The following is a 19126-nucleotide window of genomic DNA, read 5'->3' on the forward strand; positions in this document are numbered from 1 at the left end:
CCTAGAACTTTTACTCAATTGTTCTGAAACTTGGTACAGTGATTCTTTGGGGGAAATCTCCACAAACGAATAATAATAGAGACTCAGAGATATTTCTCGCTCCAATCAAATGAAATGTTTGTTTTTTTGTTTTTTTGAATAACGACGCACTCAACACATTTTATTTACGGTTATATGGCATCAAACATATGGTTAAGGACTACACGGACATTGAGATCTGAAACCCGCTGTTGTCACTTCATGGGCTACTCTTTTCGATTAGCAGCAAGGGATCTTTTATATGCACCATCCCACTGACAGGATAACACATACCACAGCCTTTCATATACCAGTCGTGATGCACTGAATGGAACGAGAAATAGCCCAATGGGCCCACCGACGGGGATCGATCCTAGACCGACCATGCATCAAGCGAGCGCTTCACCACTGGGCTACGTCCAGCCCCTCGTTCCAATCGGTGCACCACAACTGGACAAAGGTTGTGGTATGTGCTTTCATGTCTATGGGGTGGTACATATAAAACATCCCTTGCTGCTAATGAAAAAATGTAGCGGGTTTCCTCTGATGACTACGAGACAGAATTACCAAATGTATGACATCCAATAGTCGATGATTAATTAATCAACTTGATCTAGTGGTGTCGATAAACAAAACAAATTTTAACTTTTTACTAGTAGCAGCTTTTCGAATACCGATTAGTCCATCATCTGTCGGCTGTCTGTTGTCCATTTTTTGATTTATTATTAAACAGTTTGTTTTAAACCTTTTTCCCCCACGTTCTCTTTTTTTTAAAGTGTGTGTGTGTGTTTGTGTGGATATGCATTTTCTACATTCGTGTTCATTCATTCATTCATTCATTTCAACTTATTTTCGTGCTTATATCCAATTAAAGTTCAAGCACGCTGTCTTGGGCACACACCTCAGCTATCTGGACTGTCTGTCCAGGACAGTGGATTAGTGGTTAGCGAGAGAGAAGTCTTACACCTACCAGTAATGTACTAAGTCGTTAAACTCGCTCTGGATGGGAGCTGGTACCGGGATCAGCTGCAAACCCAGTACCCGCCAGCCTTAAGTCTGATGGCTTAACCACTACACCGTCGAGGCCAGTACATTCCTTCATTAGTCTGATCCTGGTGATCCATTGTGGGACAATTAATCATTGTTATGATAAATGGTGTCTTAAAGGGACATTCCTCAGTTTGCTGCAATGTTTAAGATGTTATTGACTAACAGAGACTTTTTAACGATTGTATTTACATATCAAATATATTTTTCTGCATAAAATATTAGTGGCTGTATAGTAAACATATTTCTGATCGTTCTAATATTTGTACTAGGTTAAATTTCATTTTATTTACTAAAATATAGTTTTTTTCGTACGTACAAAATTATTTGAAGACAAAATCCAGTTTGGGCGTCTTACAAATATTAAGACGACCAGAAACACACTGAATATACAGACACTGATATTCTAAACAGAAAAAATATATTTAATATGTAAGTTTAATCGTAGAAATATTTTATTAGTCGGAAACATCTTAAAATGCAGCAAACTCAGGAATGTCCCTTTAACTCCTGTGGATTTATCAGTATACACATGTTGCCTACTATGGTCTCAAATCCATATCTTGGACACAACCACTGAGGAATCTAGGAGGATCTGCCCAAGACAGTCGTGCTTGAACCTTCAGTGGATGTAGCATTGAAATTTGTTTTATCAGTATCGCGTCGCGATTCGCAACGCAAGATTTAGAAATTATAAATCGCTACACAATTTTAAAATACTAAACTATAGTCCATCCCATCATTCTATAAAATTGTTTTCTGTAAATAATTTCAGTTTGGTTTGATGTATGAAGAAAAGTAAACGTGTTTTGGGAATAAAAAAAAAACCCACCAAAAAAACCCACAATAAAACAACCGTACTATTTTTGTGTGCAATCATTTGGCTCAGAAATAAATAATATAGTAGTAAATTTCATCGTATAAAAAAGGGCGTTTCCTGTGGGACGGACTTTTGCGTTACTAGAAATATCGCTAATCAAGATTTTAAAAAGAAAATGTTCCCTTATGTAAGCACGTGTCATATGGTTTATTGATTGATGATCTCAATCACAATACAATGGGCCCACTGACGGGGAATCGATCCCAAACCGACCACGCATCAAGCGAGCATTTTACCACTGGGCTACGTCTCGTCCAAATTGAAATTAGAATGCTAGATACCGTAAATCATTCAACAGTGCATCGTTAAATAAAACATTTCCTTCCAATTCCAATACAACACTTGTTTTTACAGTACCACCTCTACTGGCTCCGTACGAAGACCAAAAGGAACTGATTATGGCTTCCGTTGGCGACACGATACTTCTGAATAAAACCATACTGCCCACGTGGAAGAGAATCGTCTATTGGAATTGGACAGATCCGAGCGGACGTATCAGAAAGGGCAGACAAAAAGATGTCTTCCTACAGCTGGAGATCCACGACAGGTCATTTCCCGCAATGGGCCCCACATTCGGCTTGCAGGTGTATGCAGTCAAAGAGGCGGACTTCGGAACATATACACTAAAGGTGTGCGACATCGCTTCCTGCAATACATTTTCCACAGTGGTACAAGGTTAGTTCATGTTATTACTTGTGAATTTAACAGGATTTTGGAAAGGTAGCATAAGATAAAATCCTAAAATATCTATATTAAACAATTATGTGATCCCGAAGGAATGCTTAAAAACAATTATATGAATTTTTTTTAAATAATAATAAATCCTCAGTTCTAGCAGAAAGAAATTTTTGGGTATGGCACTATGAAATTGAATGTAACCACATTCAACTGGGGGTATGGAGGGCCTCACCCAAGAAAGAAAATCGGTTAAGTTGATGGTTAGGGTTAAGAAAATCATAAAGTAATGGTAAGAGTAAGGGGCCGTCCATAATTTTCAAAATTTTCACAAGTATACAAAGAGTACACTTTTGACCACCACCCTCTCCATCCCCTAAAAGTGTACATCCCCAAATGAAAAATGTTGATCGTCATTTTTCATTGTCAAAAAAAGTGTACGCTGGCACCTTAACCCCCCCCCCCACCACCACCACCACCCCCACTCTTGAAAATGTTGAAAATTATGGATGGCCCCTAATTAATTTTGTCAAAAGGTTAACTTAAATTTGTGGTATGATGCCATACTCGTTTTACCCTCTTGCAGAAACCCTGATCCTCAAATCCATTGCTATAGACACTGAGAAACGTTTGAGCCAACACCTATTGGATGCAGTGGGGTATATAGGGAAAGGGAAACTATATTATATACTCTTATCTTGTTTGTATTGTTTATTATATGCAGTTATTTGGGGATGTGTACAACGCCTCTTCTTAAACTGTGTGTATTCAGTATTATATTTTCATTATCGATTCCAGATTTATAATAGGCTCAGAATTATATCTAGGCACAAATGCACAGCATAATAACGACGGGTAAGGACTGGATGTGAAACTCTTTAAATTTAGACTGCTCCTTCAAAGTGTGAAGATGATTGGAGCAATTCAGACGGACTGCCAGAAAGAAAGGGTGTCAGACTATTTACACCAAAAAAAAGTTTTCAAAATGATGGCCAAAAGTTTTTTTAAGTCTGCCAAAAAAAGTCCATACTCACAGGAGGCAAGGAGGTAATAAGGTTGTCGCTTGCGGCGATGTTATTGGATGTCCGGTGGAAAATCCTGGAAGGTATTTCTTGAAGCTCTCGGTGCTCAAGATCTTTCGCATGGTGTTGTACTCTGGGCCGAAAATCATCTTGACGATCCTGTGCATGGTGTGCCTGTCCATGTGGGACAACAGGACCCCTTGTCTGTAGATGCCATCTTGTCTGTAAGTTATGGTCACCCCAGACCTCCCAGTCTGAGTCTTGATGTTGTAGACAGCATACACGTTAGTCTGGCCTGGTAGTGGGTAGAAGACATCTCACACGAAACCAACAACCAGTTTGGAGGTGTCTGTCCCTGGTGTCACCCACGAGGTCCTTCGCGACCGGTTGTTCACATGTATCGTTCAAGACGATTCGGAGGTAGGTTGTGAAGAGGGAGGCCGTGGCTTGACTGGTTGCCCTCTCGGTTGAGTGGTTGTCTTCCTCTTCACACTTGGCAACGGCCGGGCCTGAGACTCAACGGGAGCCTTCCTTGGAGCAGGAGACATCACCTGAATTGCGTACTGTATTTTCCCGTGTATTATGCGCACTTTTTTTCCAGAAAATACAGGTTAAAAATGGGGGTACGCACTATACATAGCAATAGAAAAAATATCTTTTAAAAATGTCCAGCGATCACCCATGAAAAATCGCCGATCGGTAGTTTACGGTACTTTACAGGTTATTGGCAGTGTTCATTACAACGAAACGCCAAAACCCTCTTAAAAATCGCTTTTCACTTGTGATGGTTGTAATAAATGCAAAATAAATCTACAAAAGTATCCATACCTCGCCAAAAAGTGCACAAAAATGACAAAACTGGACCGTACATATTTTTAATTTCCATGAGATTTAATTCGGCCATTTCCGGCCAACCGGAAATATACCACACTATTATAAATTTAGAAATCTCGCGCATTCACGTTAGCCACGAGAACGAAATGTAATATGCTATATTTTTGTTTTCATATATTTATTAGTCATTTACAGTGTATGGGGTATATAACTTTGTTTTGATTTATGCACGTGCGAGTCTGTGACATGTAAGTACACAAGTACTAGCCTTTGTTTAATGTGACATGTAGGTCTATGTACTCAAATACCTAACTTAAGTTTTGTTTCTTGGTTTCTTGAATATACCGCTTCTTTCACTTTTCGTTAATTTTGGTGACGAGGGGAAAGCGGTACATCTTGCATTCACTGTCGATTTTGTGGTTTAAAAAAACGGTGCGCATTATATTGTGGTTCATGTTTTTTTTCTTGGAATAAACGTTCAAAGTGGGGGGTGCGCATTATACACTGGTGCGCATAATACATGGGAAAATACGGTAGTCAGGAGACGGTGTAAGGGTGTCCGCGGTGGTTCCTTGTGCATCTCTGCCTCTGGAACCGCCACTGACATGGTTGGCTTGTTGGCGTTGACGGGTTGAGCGGGCTTAGTCCTCTTCGTAGGCTTGCCAGTTCGGTCTGGGGGTGGCGACGCAGAAGGGGCATTTTGTCTTCACTCCTGTATTAGAAACAAGCTTTAATTTATAAAATTTGATGATCATTTGTAAAGAAACCTTTTTTTATTTCTATATTTTGTTTTCTAGGCAAAAAAAATGTTATGATAGTTGGTATGGATTTAAAAGTTAATACAGAAATAGGAAGTAAAATATGGACTGCTGTAATATTTTATATAGGCGCAGACCCTAGTTTTAACCCGTAAAAAATGGACCCTACGTTTAGACTTGTAACTCATTTGGATAAAGTTACAATAGAGTGAAAGAAGAGTCTGTGACGTTAAAACAGGAAATATCCTTTAAAATAGACTAGAACTCGAATCAATAAACCGCTACTTCTCAGACACAGGTGCGATTTTAAAAATATGAAAAACAAAATGTTTGGTACCGTACCACAAACACCAGGATGACCAGAAACACTTCGGATCTATGGAAATGGATAATCTAAAGAATAAAATATAATTAGTGTTTGATTTCAGAGATCATAAACGGCTCTAATAGTGGCACATATACTGTAGTGTTTAAAAACTAGGGACTTTCCCTTTAAGAAATAAATGGCGTGACGACAATAAGACAGCATGAGGTGAATGCAGGGTTTGGGACAACGTGTCGAAAATTAGGACCTCTGAGATGTATTTTAGAACATTATGGAATTAATTTTTTTACAGAATCACAAGCTAAATAGCAGATGAGATCATTGTACTTATATATGTCTCTTAAAGGGACATACCCTAGTTTTTAAAGACTATGCATATTTTTCAATATTGGAGCTGTTTATGATCACTGAAATCAAACATTACTTATACTGTATTCTTTAGATTATCTATTCCCGTAGAACTGAAGTGTTTCTGGTCATCCTGGTGTTTGTAGTACCCAAAATTGCATTTTTCATATTTTTAAAAACGCACGTGTGTCTGAGAAGTAGCGGTTTATCGATTCGAGTTCTAGTCTATTTTTAAGGATGCTTGCTGTTTAAACGTCACACTCTTCTTTCAATCTACTGTAACTTCGGTCTTTGGTCAGACCAAACTTCCAGAACTTATGCAACGAAGCGGCTTCTTTTTTTTCGGGTTTTTTGTTGTTGTTTTGTTTTTTTATGATTTTTCTCTTTTTTTTTCTAAAGCATGGATTGCACTGAAAAGGTGGGTATATTTAGGGTTTTTTATGCCCTCCTCACCTGCCTTGGTCCATCCTCAATGACCATGGTGCCCCCTCCTTTGCCTTGGTACCTTAAATATTTTCCTAATCAGTATCTCGGGATTCTGTACAACCCACAGGTTACACCTACAAAAGTCAACGTCATACCGCGGGAAATTTAAAAAAAAAAAAAAAAAAAGTTCACGCACCCTATACATTTGTGTATTCCAGACAGAAGTCCTCAACACGTGAAACAGAGCTTAACGGCAGGGGTTACAGTGTCAGTGGCGGCCATAGCAGTAGTGGTTGTAGTGGCAGTAGGAGCTGTTACTGTCCCTGGAGCTTGGTATATATACAAGAGGTAATTTAAAATAACTCTTAAAAAAAAACCCCAAAACCAAAATAAAAACCAACAAAAAACCTGCTTATATTACAAATTATTTTTAGATTAACATTAAATAATTGATATATCAACAACTATGTAATTTTCAGTTTGTTGTAAGTTGTTTAATAAAATAAATAAATAGATAAATAGATAAATAAATAAATAAATAAATAATTTATAAAAAAAAAAAAGGAAAACCCACACAAAACCCAGTTATATGATGGGTGGGATACTGGATGATAACAGAGTTATAATAATATATTGTTACCTCACCTGTCACAAAATGGCTATGTTAGCCACGGTGCAGCATTCAGTGTCTGTCTATCAGAAGTCCATCAACGTTTCACATTTTCGACTTCTTCTCAAGTTCTCCCAGGCACATTTTAACGAAACGTAGTCCAAGTGATGCTCTTGCGGCTCTGTCAATTCGAAATCCAAGATGGCCGCCCTGGCCGCTAATTATATTGGTTTAGACACTTTTGACATCTTCTCAACTGCCACCAGAGAGATTTAAAAAAAACTTGGTACAAATGATCTTTTCATGGACCTAACGAAGTGTTGTTATTTTTCGGGCCAAATCAAAAGTCAATATGACTGCCCTAGCTTCTGATTAGCTGAATTTAAAAATTACTGCTTCTAGTAGTTAGAATTTGACTGATTCGAAATCCAGGACAACTTCCCTGAGCCTATATGTTCGAAGCTACACATGTATCTTAGCGCTACGATATCGTAAAACCGCCGGGGGCTATGTGTCACAGAGACCTTATAATCTACTACGGTTTTATGATATCATGCTGCTAAGATGGCCACACCCTCTGATTTTACAGAATCAATCGTTTCCGGTAGTGTGTCAGTAAAATCATGGAACCGAAATTTCGTTTCCCATGATTGTTATATTTAACGAAAATAATATACATATACATATATGTATATACTTACTTACATTTTATTATTTAGAATATTAAAGGCATATTGTCACAGGCCACTGACCTATTTAATCTAGCAAACTATTACCTGAACAAAAATAATTTGATTTGTCCCTAAAGGTACTTTATTCAACCATCTTCGTAACCACCATACTCCATTTATTAATGATATTTTGTAAAAATAATTTAATTATGGCAATGGTCCATAATTCAAAAACTAAAATTGCCCAGAGGGTTGACATGGATTTCACTCCATCATGGTCCAGTTAAGGTGATGCAATAGCTAGATTTGGTTTTTGCATTACACCAAAATGCATTTTTCATAATTCTAAAAACACACGTTCATCTGAGATGTAGTGATTATCGAGACGAGCTCTAGTTATTTTAGCCAATATTTCCCTGTTTAAACATCACAGACTTTAGTTTCTCTCTGTTATAACTGTATCCAAATGAGTGTTGCAGGTTTGTAGATTAACCAAATTTAGTGTCCATTTTCACGGACTGAAACTAGGGTCTGCGCCTTTTAAAAAACCCAGAAACAAACAACAGTTTCCAATGGGTTCCCATGGGTTCCCATGATCACACATAACCAAAAAAGTGTTTCCCATGAAATTTGAAATCCTATGGTCTGGATATCTTAAAAACATATGACACAGGACAGATTTCTGCCAAACTTGGTACAAATGATTCACCCGTGGCCCTGACCTTGTTTTGTTAGGTTTCGTGTCCATTCAGTCTAATATAGCTGCTCTGGTCACAGGTCGGCTGAGAGATGTTCAAGTTAGTCTCGATTTCCACTATACAGATTCCATTCAAACTGGTACAAATAATTCTCTCGTCATCTGACCATCACAAAATATACATATTCATTTATTTCGCAATTATATCTCGGGAGAAAAAACCTGTCAGCACCTATGTTTGGTTCTATGGTTCTATGGAATTGATTGCAACCACAGTCAACAGTTGTTATGAGGGGCCTCCCCCAGAAAGAAAATGGGTTAGGTTTAGGGTTAGGGTTAAGAAAATCATACAGCAGTGATAAGAGTAACTTAAAAAAATTAAATTTGCAAATTTTGGGGGTATGGCGCCATACCCATTTTTACCCTCTGGCTGACAGAAATCCTGACAGTTATCTCTGATGGCAGAGAGCGATCATAACTGTCTAAATGTCCGTCTAGCTCTCGAACGGCAGAGTACTCTAGCTAGGGGAGGGAAGGTTTTAGTATTTGGCTCATGGAGTATCAGTTTATGTTCAGTAGCGGATCTAACGGGCCCCAGGGTCTCGCCCTCCCCCCACCCCCCACCCCTGAATTTTTGCAACAGTTATATTTTTATTTTATTTCTTTTTATTTTGTACGTTCGGGAACGTATAGTGGCCTTCAGTCACCTGTCATTGCCCCCCCCCCCCCTCCCCCCCAATGGATTTTATGAATCCGCCATTGATGTTTCTCTAATGAACAGGATGCTTGTTTCTTGACAGACGTCAACGGAGTGGGACACACGAAAACAAACGGGAATTTGACAACGCTGCGTACAAAAACGCTTAGTAATGGGTCGAGAAAAACGCAAAAACTGGGAGCACTGCCGGCACCAAAGTCGACGTGGTGAAGAAGTGGAGACAGAAAGACAGAGATTTAAGAAGAATTCTGCCCTGTTAGAACAACAAGGCAGTAAGTGACGATCGGCAATAAAATGAGTTGATTATTAAAAAAATATATATATTATTTTGAAAGTAAATGTCAAAATAACATAGCCAGATTTAAAGCGACAGACCCTAGTTTTTATACACTACAACATATTTTTCACTATTAAAGCCGTTTTTTTATAATTTAAATTAGAAGTAATTACATTTTATTATTTAGAATATTAATTTTCGTACATGTGCAGTGGGTTTTTTGCAATACCCCAAAATGTATTTTTCTTAATTCTAAAAATGCATGTTCGTCTGAGAAATAATGGTTATCGAGATAAGCTCTAGTTACATTTAGACAGTATTTCCCTGATTAATTATAACAGACTAGACTTCAGCTTCTCTCTGTTGCAGGTTTGTAGATTAACAAAACTTCAGTGTCCATTTTCACAGGCTGAAACTAGGGACTGCGCCTTAAAAGGGACATACCCTAGTTTTTAAACACTAAGACATATTTTTCACTATTTGAGCCATTTATGATCACTAAAATCAAACATTACTTATATTTTATTGTTTAGATTATCCATTTCCGTATAACCGAAGTGTTTCTGCTCATCATGGTGTTTCTAATACCACAAAATGCATTTTTCATATTTTTAAAAACGCACGTGCGTCTGAGAAGTAACTGTTACGGAGTCGCGTTTTAGTTTATTTTTAAAGTTATTTTAACGACACAGACTCCCGTTTCACTCTGTTGTATCCAAATTTGTTACAGGTTTGTAAATTAACCAAACTTAGTATCCATTTTTAGGGGTTGAAACTAAAGTCTAGGTGAAAATTATGCCTTAGTGTTTAAAAACTAGGGTCTGTCCCTTTAAGCAAAATATCTTCCTGAAATCTTAATCTTGCGAAACAAAATGATTCAACTACAAAATAAAATCTTTACAACATGGATAAAAGGCAGAAAAATTGTTAATTGACCTCTTACTATCTCTTGTCTTAGCAGGGCAGAATATGTATGTATCTATGTGTGTGTGTGTGTGTATGTATGTGCGCGTGTGTGTGTATGCATGTATATATGTATGTATTTATATTTATTCTGCAATCACTATAAATATTGGCAAGATATGATAACTAGATATATTTCTTTATTATATAACATTTAGTGAAATATTTTAAAATATCAGTAAAATATAAGTGTTATCAGTCACTCAGTGACGATCACAAAATTTAGAGTGAAAATTTCACTATTTCACTATAGAATGTGTTATCGTCACTGTAGAAAGTGTTATCTTCACTGTAAGAAAGCCGGAACTATTTTGCTGATGGCATTTTAAAAATAAAGGTAAATTGCCAAAAGTTATATAATAAATAAAAATTTCATGGTTTTTTGGTCACATATGATTTATATCTCATCTCGTGAAGTTTGCAATATCACACTCGTCAGGCAAGCGCAACTCATGAGATATGATTGCAAACTTCACTCGATTAGATATAAATCATATTTAACAAAAAAACATGAAATATTCTCTATATATTTTTGGTCACTGACCCAAAATATAACTTTTTGGGACAAAACTACTGGTTATGATCAGCAAAGGAATATTATATTATTCAAAGTTACTTATTCTTTTATTTCAAGTTATAGTTTTTTTTTATCTCGCCTTCATGTAAAATTCTTTAATCTCATTGGTTGTTTGCCGTTGGACAAATCCCTTATCCCCCTGTGGGCGGAGCCAAATTCTCTTATACCCCGTCTGTAATTTCCAACAGTTTCCAGCCGCCCCAGTTAATTCTAAAGCAATAATTAGATTATAAATAACATTGATAATCAATCAAGTATACATAATTAATTTTATTTTTACTATAAAATACACTATTTCAATATTTTTAAAAGCTGCAATGTTGAACTCGGCTACCTAATTACGGTCGTGGTGTTATTGTATTAATGCGCGATTAGCAACAGTTGTTTTTTTGTTTTTAATATTTTTATTTTTTTACTACATACATTTCTGATAAAAAAAAGTGTTTTTTAAATTTTTTTTTATTAATATCTGTTTCAGACAATTTCGTATTACAAACATTTGAAGTTAAAAACTCGTTTATCGATGGAACTATTTTTCGTCACTGGCAAGTGGTTTCGTTCGCGTCCGCGTGGTACGGCTTCGTTAATAAATTGTTAACAATTATTGTCTGGCGTTATTTTGATTATTTAGCTATATGGTTTAACATGTCGGCAAGATAAATTCGTTGTAGAAGCATCTCTCGGGGTATATGGCGTTTTATGTACCCTCTGTGTGTTCTTTTACCCCCTCGCCTTCGGCTCGGGGTAAAAGAACACACAGAGGGTACATAAAAAGCCATATACCCCTCGTGATGCTTCTACAACTTATAATATTTAGAAAACGTTTTGAATTATTATTTAAAAAACCCTAAATAAATTGTTATTTAAGAACTAATTTGCTTTTGTGCTTAGATGTTATAGACACCAAAGGGACCTAGTATTCCGGAAAACGTTAACGTTGTGAAACAAAACGGTGCATGTCATTAATGTTGTCGTATTGTGTAAGATTGCAGGATAAATAAAATAAAACATATCGGCTTTATCCTGCTCAGGTCGAATGGCGAACGCCGATGGGTGGAGCTTTATGGAAGTCGTTATACTAACCTTTGCAGGATACAGCCGATATTTTAAAGACAGGCAGCTCCATCTGTCTTTGTCTCTGACTACAGCGAAATTGACGTCGCCTTGTCTAAATAGTAGTGGTCGCTTGTTCCATACACAGTCAGGGAGGGATGAATGGCGAACAATATGATTTGAATAACTTATATTTTAAATACATGTAGAGCGAAAGTAGAGGACTGATATCAGAGGCAGATCTGGGGGATTGGGGGGGGGGGGGCTAAATTTTGCCAGTTATAATTTTATTAAATATTAATTTTCATCCCCACCAAATCTCCCCATTGGGGCCCCCCAAAATGGATTTTCTGGATCCGCCACTGGATATGGTAGCAGTATATGCTAATACATGCACAGCTGCCGAACGTTTAATGATGAAAAGGCTGTGAACGTTAATTATCATGGTGAAAATGTTTAGTATTACCTTTAGTAAACAATACTGTTTGCTGGTTATGCAAAATTTCAATGTTTTACCATTCAACTTCAAAAAGTAGGATGTATTTGTGTGTGCGTACGTGCGTGTGTGCGTACGCGCATGTGTGTGTGTGCGTGTGTGCATTTGTAAATGTAAAAATGGGTTCTACTGTAACAATCTACAAAAAACATTCAAACAATAATATTGACATTCCATGAAAACAAAATTTGGCATCTCCAGATAAAGATATAACAAAGCGGGAGGCATGTAAGCTATCGAGGTAATTTTGCGAGGGCTAGCTTGGTAGCTTAAAACTATATGTGGGACAGACGGACAGACATACGGACAGACAGACAGTCAGATGGATGGATATGAAACCTATGGTCCTCTCCGGTTGGACAAGTAGGGGACTAATAAACAGTTAAAAACATTTACTGAACAAATAATGTGAAGTTATTTTAATGATTTTAAAAATTGAAACAACAAAACACACACAAAATAAAAAATCACTTAAATGATATATTGCTGTACTAAGTGCAAAAATGGGGTTCATAGAATTATGAACATTGGTTCAAATAACTGTTGACTTAAATAACCAATCTAGGCAATTATAACAGTAAAAAAACAAAAACAGTACGGTAATTTGAATTACTTAGTATAACACAAAAAAGGATGTTATGTGAAAATTGAACCAATCCAGGCAAGTATAACGGGGGAAAAAGTAATTTGAATTACTTCAGTATAACACAAAAATGATGTTATGTGAAAAATATTGTGATTCTTAGAAATGTTGTTATAAAAGGAACTTGTAGTGGTGTTTAACTTCAAAGGACATTTTAAAGTTAAATGATCCACAAGTAGTGATGTTCCAAATATCAATTATAATTTTTAAACATTGATCGGTTTGGCTTTACCGATGTGAAGATCGATTATAAAAATCCATAATTAAGTGATTGTGTTGGTAAATATTAACCAATTGTTCCTCGAGTTTAGATGATAAAATTGATGTAAATACGTTGCGGTTGGTGTTTGTTTCATGTTTACATAAAGAACAAAATAATAAATAATTATTGAAGGTAAAATTAGACATGTCTAGGCTCTGTCCTGATGATGTAGCCCATGAAGTGGCGACAGCGGGTTTCCACTCAATATCTGTGTGGTCCATAACTATATGTCTGACGCCATATAACGACATGTTGAGTGCGTCTTTAAATAAAACGTTTCCTTCCGTCTGATGAAAACGATAATAGGTACATGGAGCTTATAATTCAAATCCCTCTTAAAATTTTAAGCGACTGTGTCATCGAAAGTTGATTGGTTGGTGCAAATCGATTATTATAACTGATTATCGAAGCTGAAATCCCAACCATGAATGAATGAATGTTTAACGACACCCCAGCACGAAAAATACATCGGCTATTGGGTGTCAAACTATGGTAATGCAAACAAATAAGGTGATGATCAACATCAATATAAAAAATAAAGATTTAAATAAAAACAGTGTAAAGAACTGTGCAAAATTACAAATATCACAGATAGATACTGACTTTTACTCAAAATTTCAATTTGTGCTGTATTGGCCATTCTCAAAGAGAATGTTACACCCCTGCACCACGGTGAGGTTACAGCACGCACAGGGAAAATCCCAACCAATGCTTAACACTATCTACAAGTTCTAATGTTATGGTTATGATCCATTTCGAACTAAATTAGGAAAACATCCTCTTTTGTGTGTACGTAAATATCGAATGATAAAATATTGGATGAGATTGTTCAATATGGAGGATTGTAAATAGTGTTTATAACGAACCAATCCCAGTTTTAACAAAACAGGTTATCTATCATCAGATAGCTTAAAATTTGGGGTTGGACATTATAACAACGAGGGAGCGAGACGTAGCCCAATGGTAAAGCGTTCGCTTAATGCGCGATCGGTATGGGATGAATCCCCGTCAGTGGGCCCATTAGGCTATTTCTTGTTCCAGCCAGTGCACCTCGACTGGTATATCAAAGGCCGTGGTATGTGTTATCCTGTCTGAGATGGTGCATATAAAAGATCACTTGCTACAAATGGAAAACGGTAGCGGGTTTTCTCTCTAAAACTATATGTCAAAATTACTAAATGTTTGACATCCAATAGCCGATGTTTAATACATCAATGTGCTATAGTGGTGTTGTTAAACAAAACAGTTTAATTTTGTAAGAACGATTGGGTGAAGTGAAAGATGAATATTTTTGTGTTTTGTTGTTCATTATTTAACAGTTTTATATATTAATAATTAAGAAATATTACAGCATGCACCCAACTACCGTAAATCATTGAATAGGAGTCCAGGCTTCTGTTTATTTTGTGATGCTCTGAGACCTGACCACTATTTAAGGCAGGCTTCTATTTTCTTTCTAACATAACCTTATTCTTAGGTCATATTCTAATGTAGGCTTCCAAACTGGGTTTTTTGTACATGTGGAAACCTCTTATTTCACTGTAAGCTTCTGATGTCATGAGAATAACTTGGTCGTTAATCTGACAAGCTATAATAGCAGAAGCTGCATTTATATAATGCAGGCTTATATTGAAGGCAGGCTTCTATCCTCCCTCCCCCTCCCCCTCCGAAACAGACCCTGCCACTAATGAGGCAGGCTTCTATCCTACTCCCCCCCCCTCCCCCCGAGACAGACCCTGCCACTTCTATTTAAAACAGGCCTCTACTCAAGGATTTACGGTATGTGAAAATTAACGAAGCTGTTAAAAGTTTAGAATGTTAAAGAAATGTGAAATTTAGGCAACTATAAAACATATCTTTTAAAAAATCTGAAACCATTGGCATTTAGGCACATATTTTTTTTTAAACATCTGAAAATGTGAAGCCAATGTCACTGATGTACTTTAACTGATGTACTTTATATATATAATATATTATTATTATTATTATTATTATTATTCACGTCTTCATCTCTAAGTCTTGTGAAAGAATATACAAAAATTGTTGTTTTATTACAAGTTAAAATAGATTTAATTGTTGTTACATGTTTAAAAGTTATTTTAATGTTTTCAGAAATTTTATTCATACATGTATTTTATGCAGTTGTTACATGAAAATATGAGGTTATTTGGCTTTGTCGTTCAGATTTTACTTATTTAAATTGGATGGGATATTCAATAAATTAAAGTCCATTTAAAATAATATTCGTAGTTCTTACCACTTAAAAAGTAAAAAAAAAATGGGTAGGGCCATCTTTGCAAAACATAGTAGCATTCCGTTCGGTATGCTATACAGAATGGTGCCTTAGAATGTGAAGATTGGGTAGGGCTGTACCCTCCGGGGTGGGGTGGGGGGGGGGGGGGGGGAGAGTGAGTTGCCCCCGAGAATCTCACTTTTTTTTTTAAACTCCAGAAAATAACATACACATCTCAGGGTTTAATTTGTATAGTGTTTCATTGGTTTATAAAAAGTAGTCTCCCTCTCCCCCCCCCCCCCCCCCCCAACAATTTTAGACTATTAACTACTCAGTTGCCCCTCCAACAAAATATCCTAGCTATGGCCCTGAACTAAAGTGTAAAATAACATTCTGGGAAAAGGTATGCAACACCAGTCTCGACATCTATAAAACTACAACCTTTTGTGAATAATGCATTTCAACATATAAAATAAATGACTTTATCCTGCATTCACCGTTATAGGCCTATATTGGGAAGATATGATGACTAAAATATAGCTTTTAACGGTTTTGGTAAACTATTTTTACATTAGTTGCAGGGTCCATAGGCACGCGCCCCTCACCCACCCCCCACGTTAGCCTTTTTTATTATTATTATTACATTAATGTTTGCCATTGTAACCAAAATCTGACAGTTTGTACACGATCCATCAGTGCCTCCCCCCACCCCACCCCCAAAGGCATTCCTACGGGCCTGAGTTGTGGACAGCAAAAGAATATTGTAATTTGTATTGTTCAAAGTTACTTCTTTTATTTCCAGTTGATGGTTTTGATTTTTAAAAACCGTTTGTAAGATAATTGTATTTTTTTAAATAAGAAATAAATAGTTGTTATTTAAGACCTATTTTGTTCTGCTGTGTATATATTGTAGGCGACAAGACATAAAACATGTGTGGACCTAGTGCTCTTGAAAACGGTACAGTTGTGAAATAAAACAGTTAATTAAAAAAAAAAAAATTAAATAAATAAAACATCATATTATTTAGGATTGCGGATAAATAAAATAACTGGTTACTGTCTAAAGACTAAAGGCTTTATCATGCTCCGGTCGAATGGTGAATGCCGCTCGGCAGATTTTTGTCATTCTCTCCTTCATAGGATAAATCCGACATCTTAAGACAGTAACCAGCTATTCTTTATGTAACGATACTTGGCCAGAAATAAATCAAATATTTCACATGATTATTTACATTTCTCGAGAATTCAGTTTAGATATAGGATCCTGTAAGAAACAGTTGGGGTGGTGATGGTAAAGGAATTAAGAGTGATATTTATTTTTTAAAGGGACATACCCTAGTTTTTAAACACTAAGGCATATTTTTTACTATTAAAGCCATTTTTGATAACTGAAATCATACTTTACTTTACTTAAGATTTTATTGTTTAGATTATCAATTTCCATACATTCGAAGTGTTTTTGGTCATCCAGGTGTTTTTAATATCACAAAATGCATTTCTTATATTTTTAAAAATGCACTTGCGTCTGAGAGGCAACAGTTATGATGGAGTCGAATTTTAGTCTATTTTTAGAGGGTATTTCACCATTTTCAAGTCACAGACTCATGTTTCACTCAATGGTAATTTTATCCAAACGTGTTACAAGTTTGTAGATTAACTAAACTTAGTGTTAATTTTCATGGGCTGAAACTAGGGTCTGTCCCTTTAAAAATTAAAATCCAATTACATCTATGCTAGTATATTAATTGGATTCGGTTAAATTGACCGTACTTGCCGCATTAACCATCAAAACACATCTCTTAAAATAAAAGTATATTATAGTACGTATTTAAATACAAAGTTGTTTTAATAGATTTATGAAATGTCATTTTAAATGTTGGTTCTTAAATGTAATATTTTGTTTTTAAATAAATGTTTGTTGACGAGTTCTTTGTTGTTTTTGGGTTTTTTAGTAGTAGTAGTATCCACACTTGGTGTAACAGTTTTGTCGGTGGGCTATATAAAACAAAAGAAAATCTGGTTGCTAATAGAGTATGCCATGGATTAGCAACAGAGGGTTTTAGTACTTTTACTCTCTAATTATCTTCGTGGTCCTTAACCATACAACAGTGGTAAAGCTCCCGCTCGATCGGTCTGGGATCAATCCTGTCGGTGGGTCCATTGGGCTATTTCTCATTCCAGTCAGTTCACTACGACTGGTATATCAAATGCCGTGGTATGTACTACCCTGTCTGTGGGATGGTGCATATAAAAGATCCCTTGCTGCTAATCGAAAAAGAGTAGCCCATGAAGTGGCGACAGCGGGTTTCCTCTATCAATATCTGTGTGGTCCTTAACCATATGCCTGATGCCATATATCCGTAAATAAAATGTGTTGAGTAAGTTGTTAAATAAAATATTTCCTTCAACCATATAACCGTAATTTAAAATATGTCGAGTGCGTCGTTAGACACATTTTTCTTTCTTTCATCAATGATTTTCTCGAGTGCATGCATGACTGTATTTCTCCTACTAACACTTAAGTTGAGAAGAGATACATGAAACTACCAATCAAATGTCAAGGGATCTTTTATTTGCACTTTACCGAAGTGCATTGGGGGCGATAACGGGCCTCAGATTTTGGCACATTGGAGGGCAAGGGCATTTGACTTCGCCTGATGAAGACTTTTCGTGGGCATTACGGCCAGAAAGCAGGGCAACAAGGAAAACTCCAGTCTTCAAAAAGTGTCATAATATAACACCACATTACCCATTTAAAATAAAGAAGACTTGGTGTTTTCTAGTGTTAATACAGCTTTAGAAATAATGTTAAGAGTATGAGGACTAATTAGTAACAACATGCAAAAGGCGGCTCGGCCCATTTGGCCAGTAGACCATTTAATTTTCAGGGTGCGAATTTGATGGTGACAGTGATGATGGCGTCAGAAGTTGACCATATTACTGGCTGACAGCAGTTCGACGCTACTGAAATCCATTCCTACTTTACTACTTTGTATGAAGGGTGTAGCCAGGATTTTATGGGTGGGGGGGGGCAACCACATTTGTCTACGAGTTATGTGGCAACAGAAAAAAATAAAGAGATGACTGGGGAGGGGGGTAGTATTGCATAATAAAGTCTGCAGTCATTTGACAAGGCATCAAAACATACCACACATGACACGATGGTTTTGTCATTATTTGACAGGCATGGATCCAGTATTTTTGCAGGGGGATGGGTGGGGGTGGAATTCTACATGCAATTTACATAAATGAAGTTGTACATCAGCGGTGAATGCATTATAAATAGAACTAAATATACATGTACAACTCAAGCTAGTGAGTTGTTAATCATCCATTCATTAAATTTTAACTGCCACCCTACTGTTTGTCATAATATATGGTAGTGTTACCACAAAAATTGAATGGTCACTCGGGTCTCCATATTCCTCATTGGGATTTTCCATTGCACTTCATGTTCTCCGACTAGTAATTCAAAGTATGTGGTATGTTCTGTCCTATCTTTGGGAAATTTAAATCTCCTTAAATCAGATCCTGTTCACATTCCACCTTGGAACTCTGTTAGATCTGAACCCAAAACCAATCTTGATCTGTTT

The 19126-nt window shown here is 36.5% G+C and overlaps 1 protein-coding gene across 2 annotated transcripts in view; it reads left to right on the plus strand.

Annotated features, from left to right (window-relative positions):
* LOC121390406 overlaps window positions 1-9448 on the plus strand; it is a 30758-nt gene extending 21310 nt beyond the window's left edge. For both annotated transcript variants that reach the window (XM_041522209.1, XM_041522210.1), the window contains exons 6-8: window positions 2300-2620; window positions 6552-6681; window positions 9112-9448. In XM_041522209.1, the coding sequence (XP_041378143.1) occupies window positions 2300-2620; window positions 6552-6681; window positions 9112-9178 (518 nt within the window). In that variant the 3' untranslated portion in view covers window positions 9179-9448. The remainder of the gene's footprint in view (window positions 1-2299; window positions 2621-6551; window positions 6682-9111) is intronic.
* Window positions 9449-19126: the final 9678 nt, after the last annotated feature.

This window comes from Gigantopelta aegis, chromosome 15 (genome assembly GCF_016097555.1).
Source record: "Gigantopelta aegis isolate Gae_Host chromosome 15, Gae_host_genome, whole genome shotgun sequence".
In the NCBI taxonomy this organism is placed as follows: domain Eukaryota; kingdom Metazoa; phylum Mollusca; class Gastropoda; order Neomphalida; family Peltospiridae; genus Gigantopelta; species Gigantopelta aegis.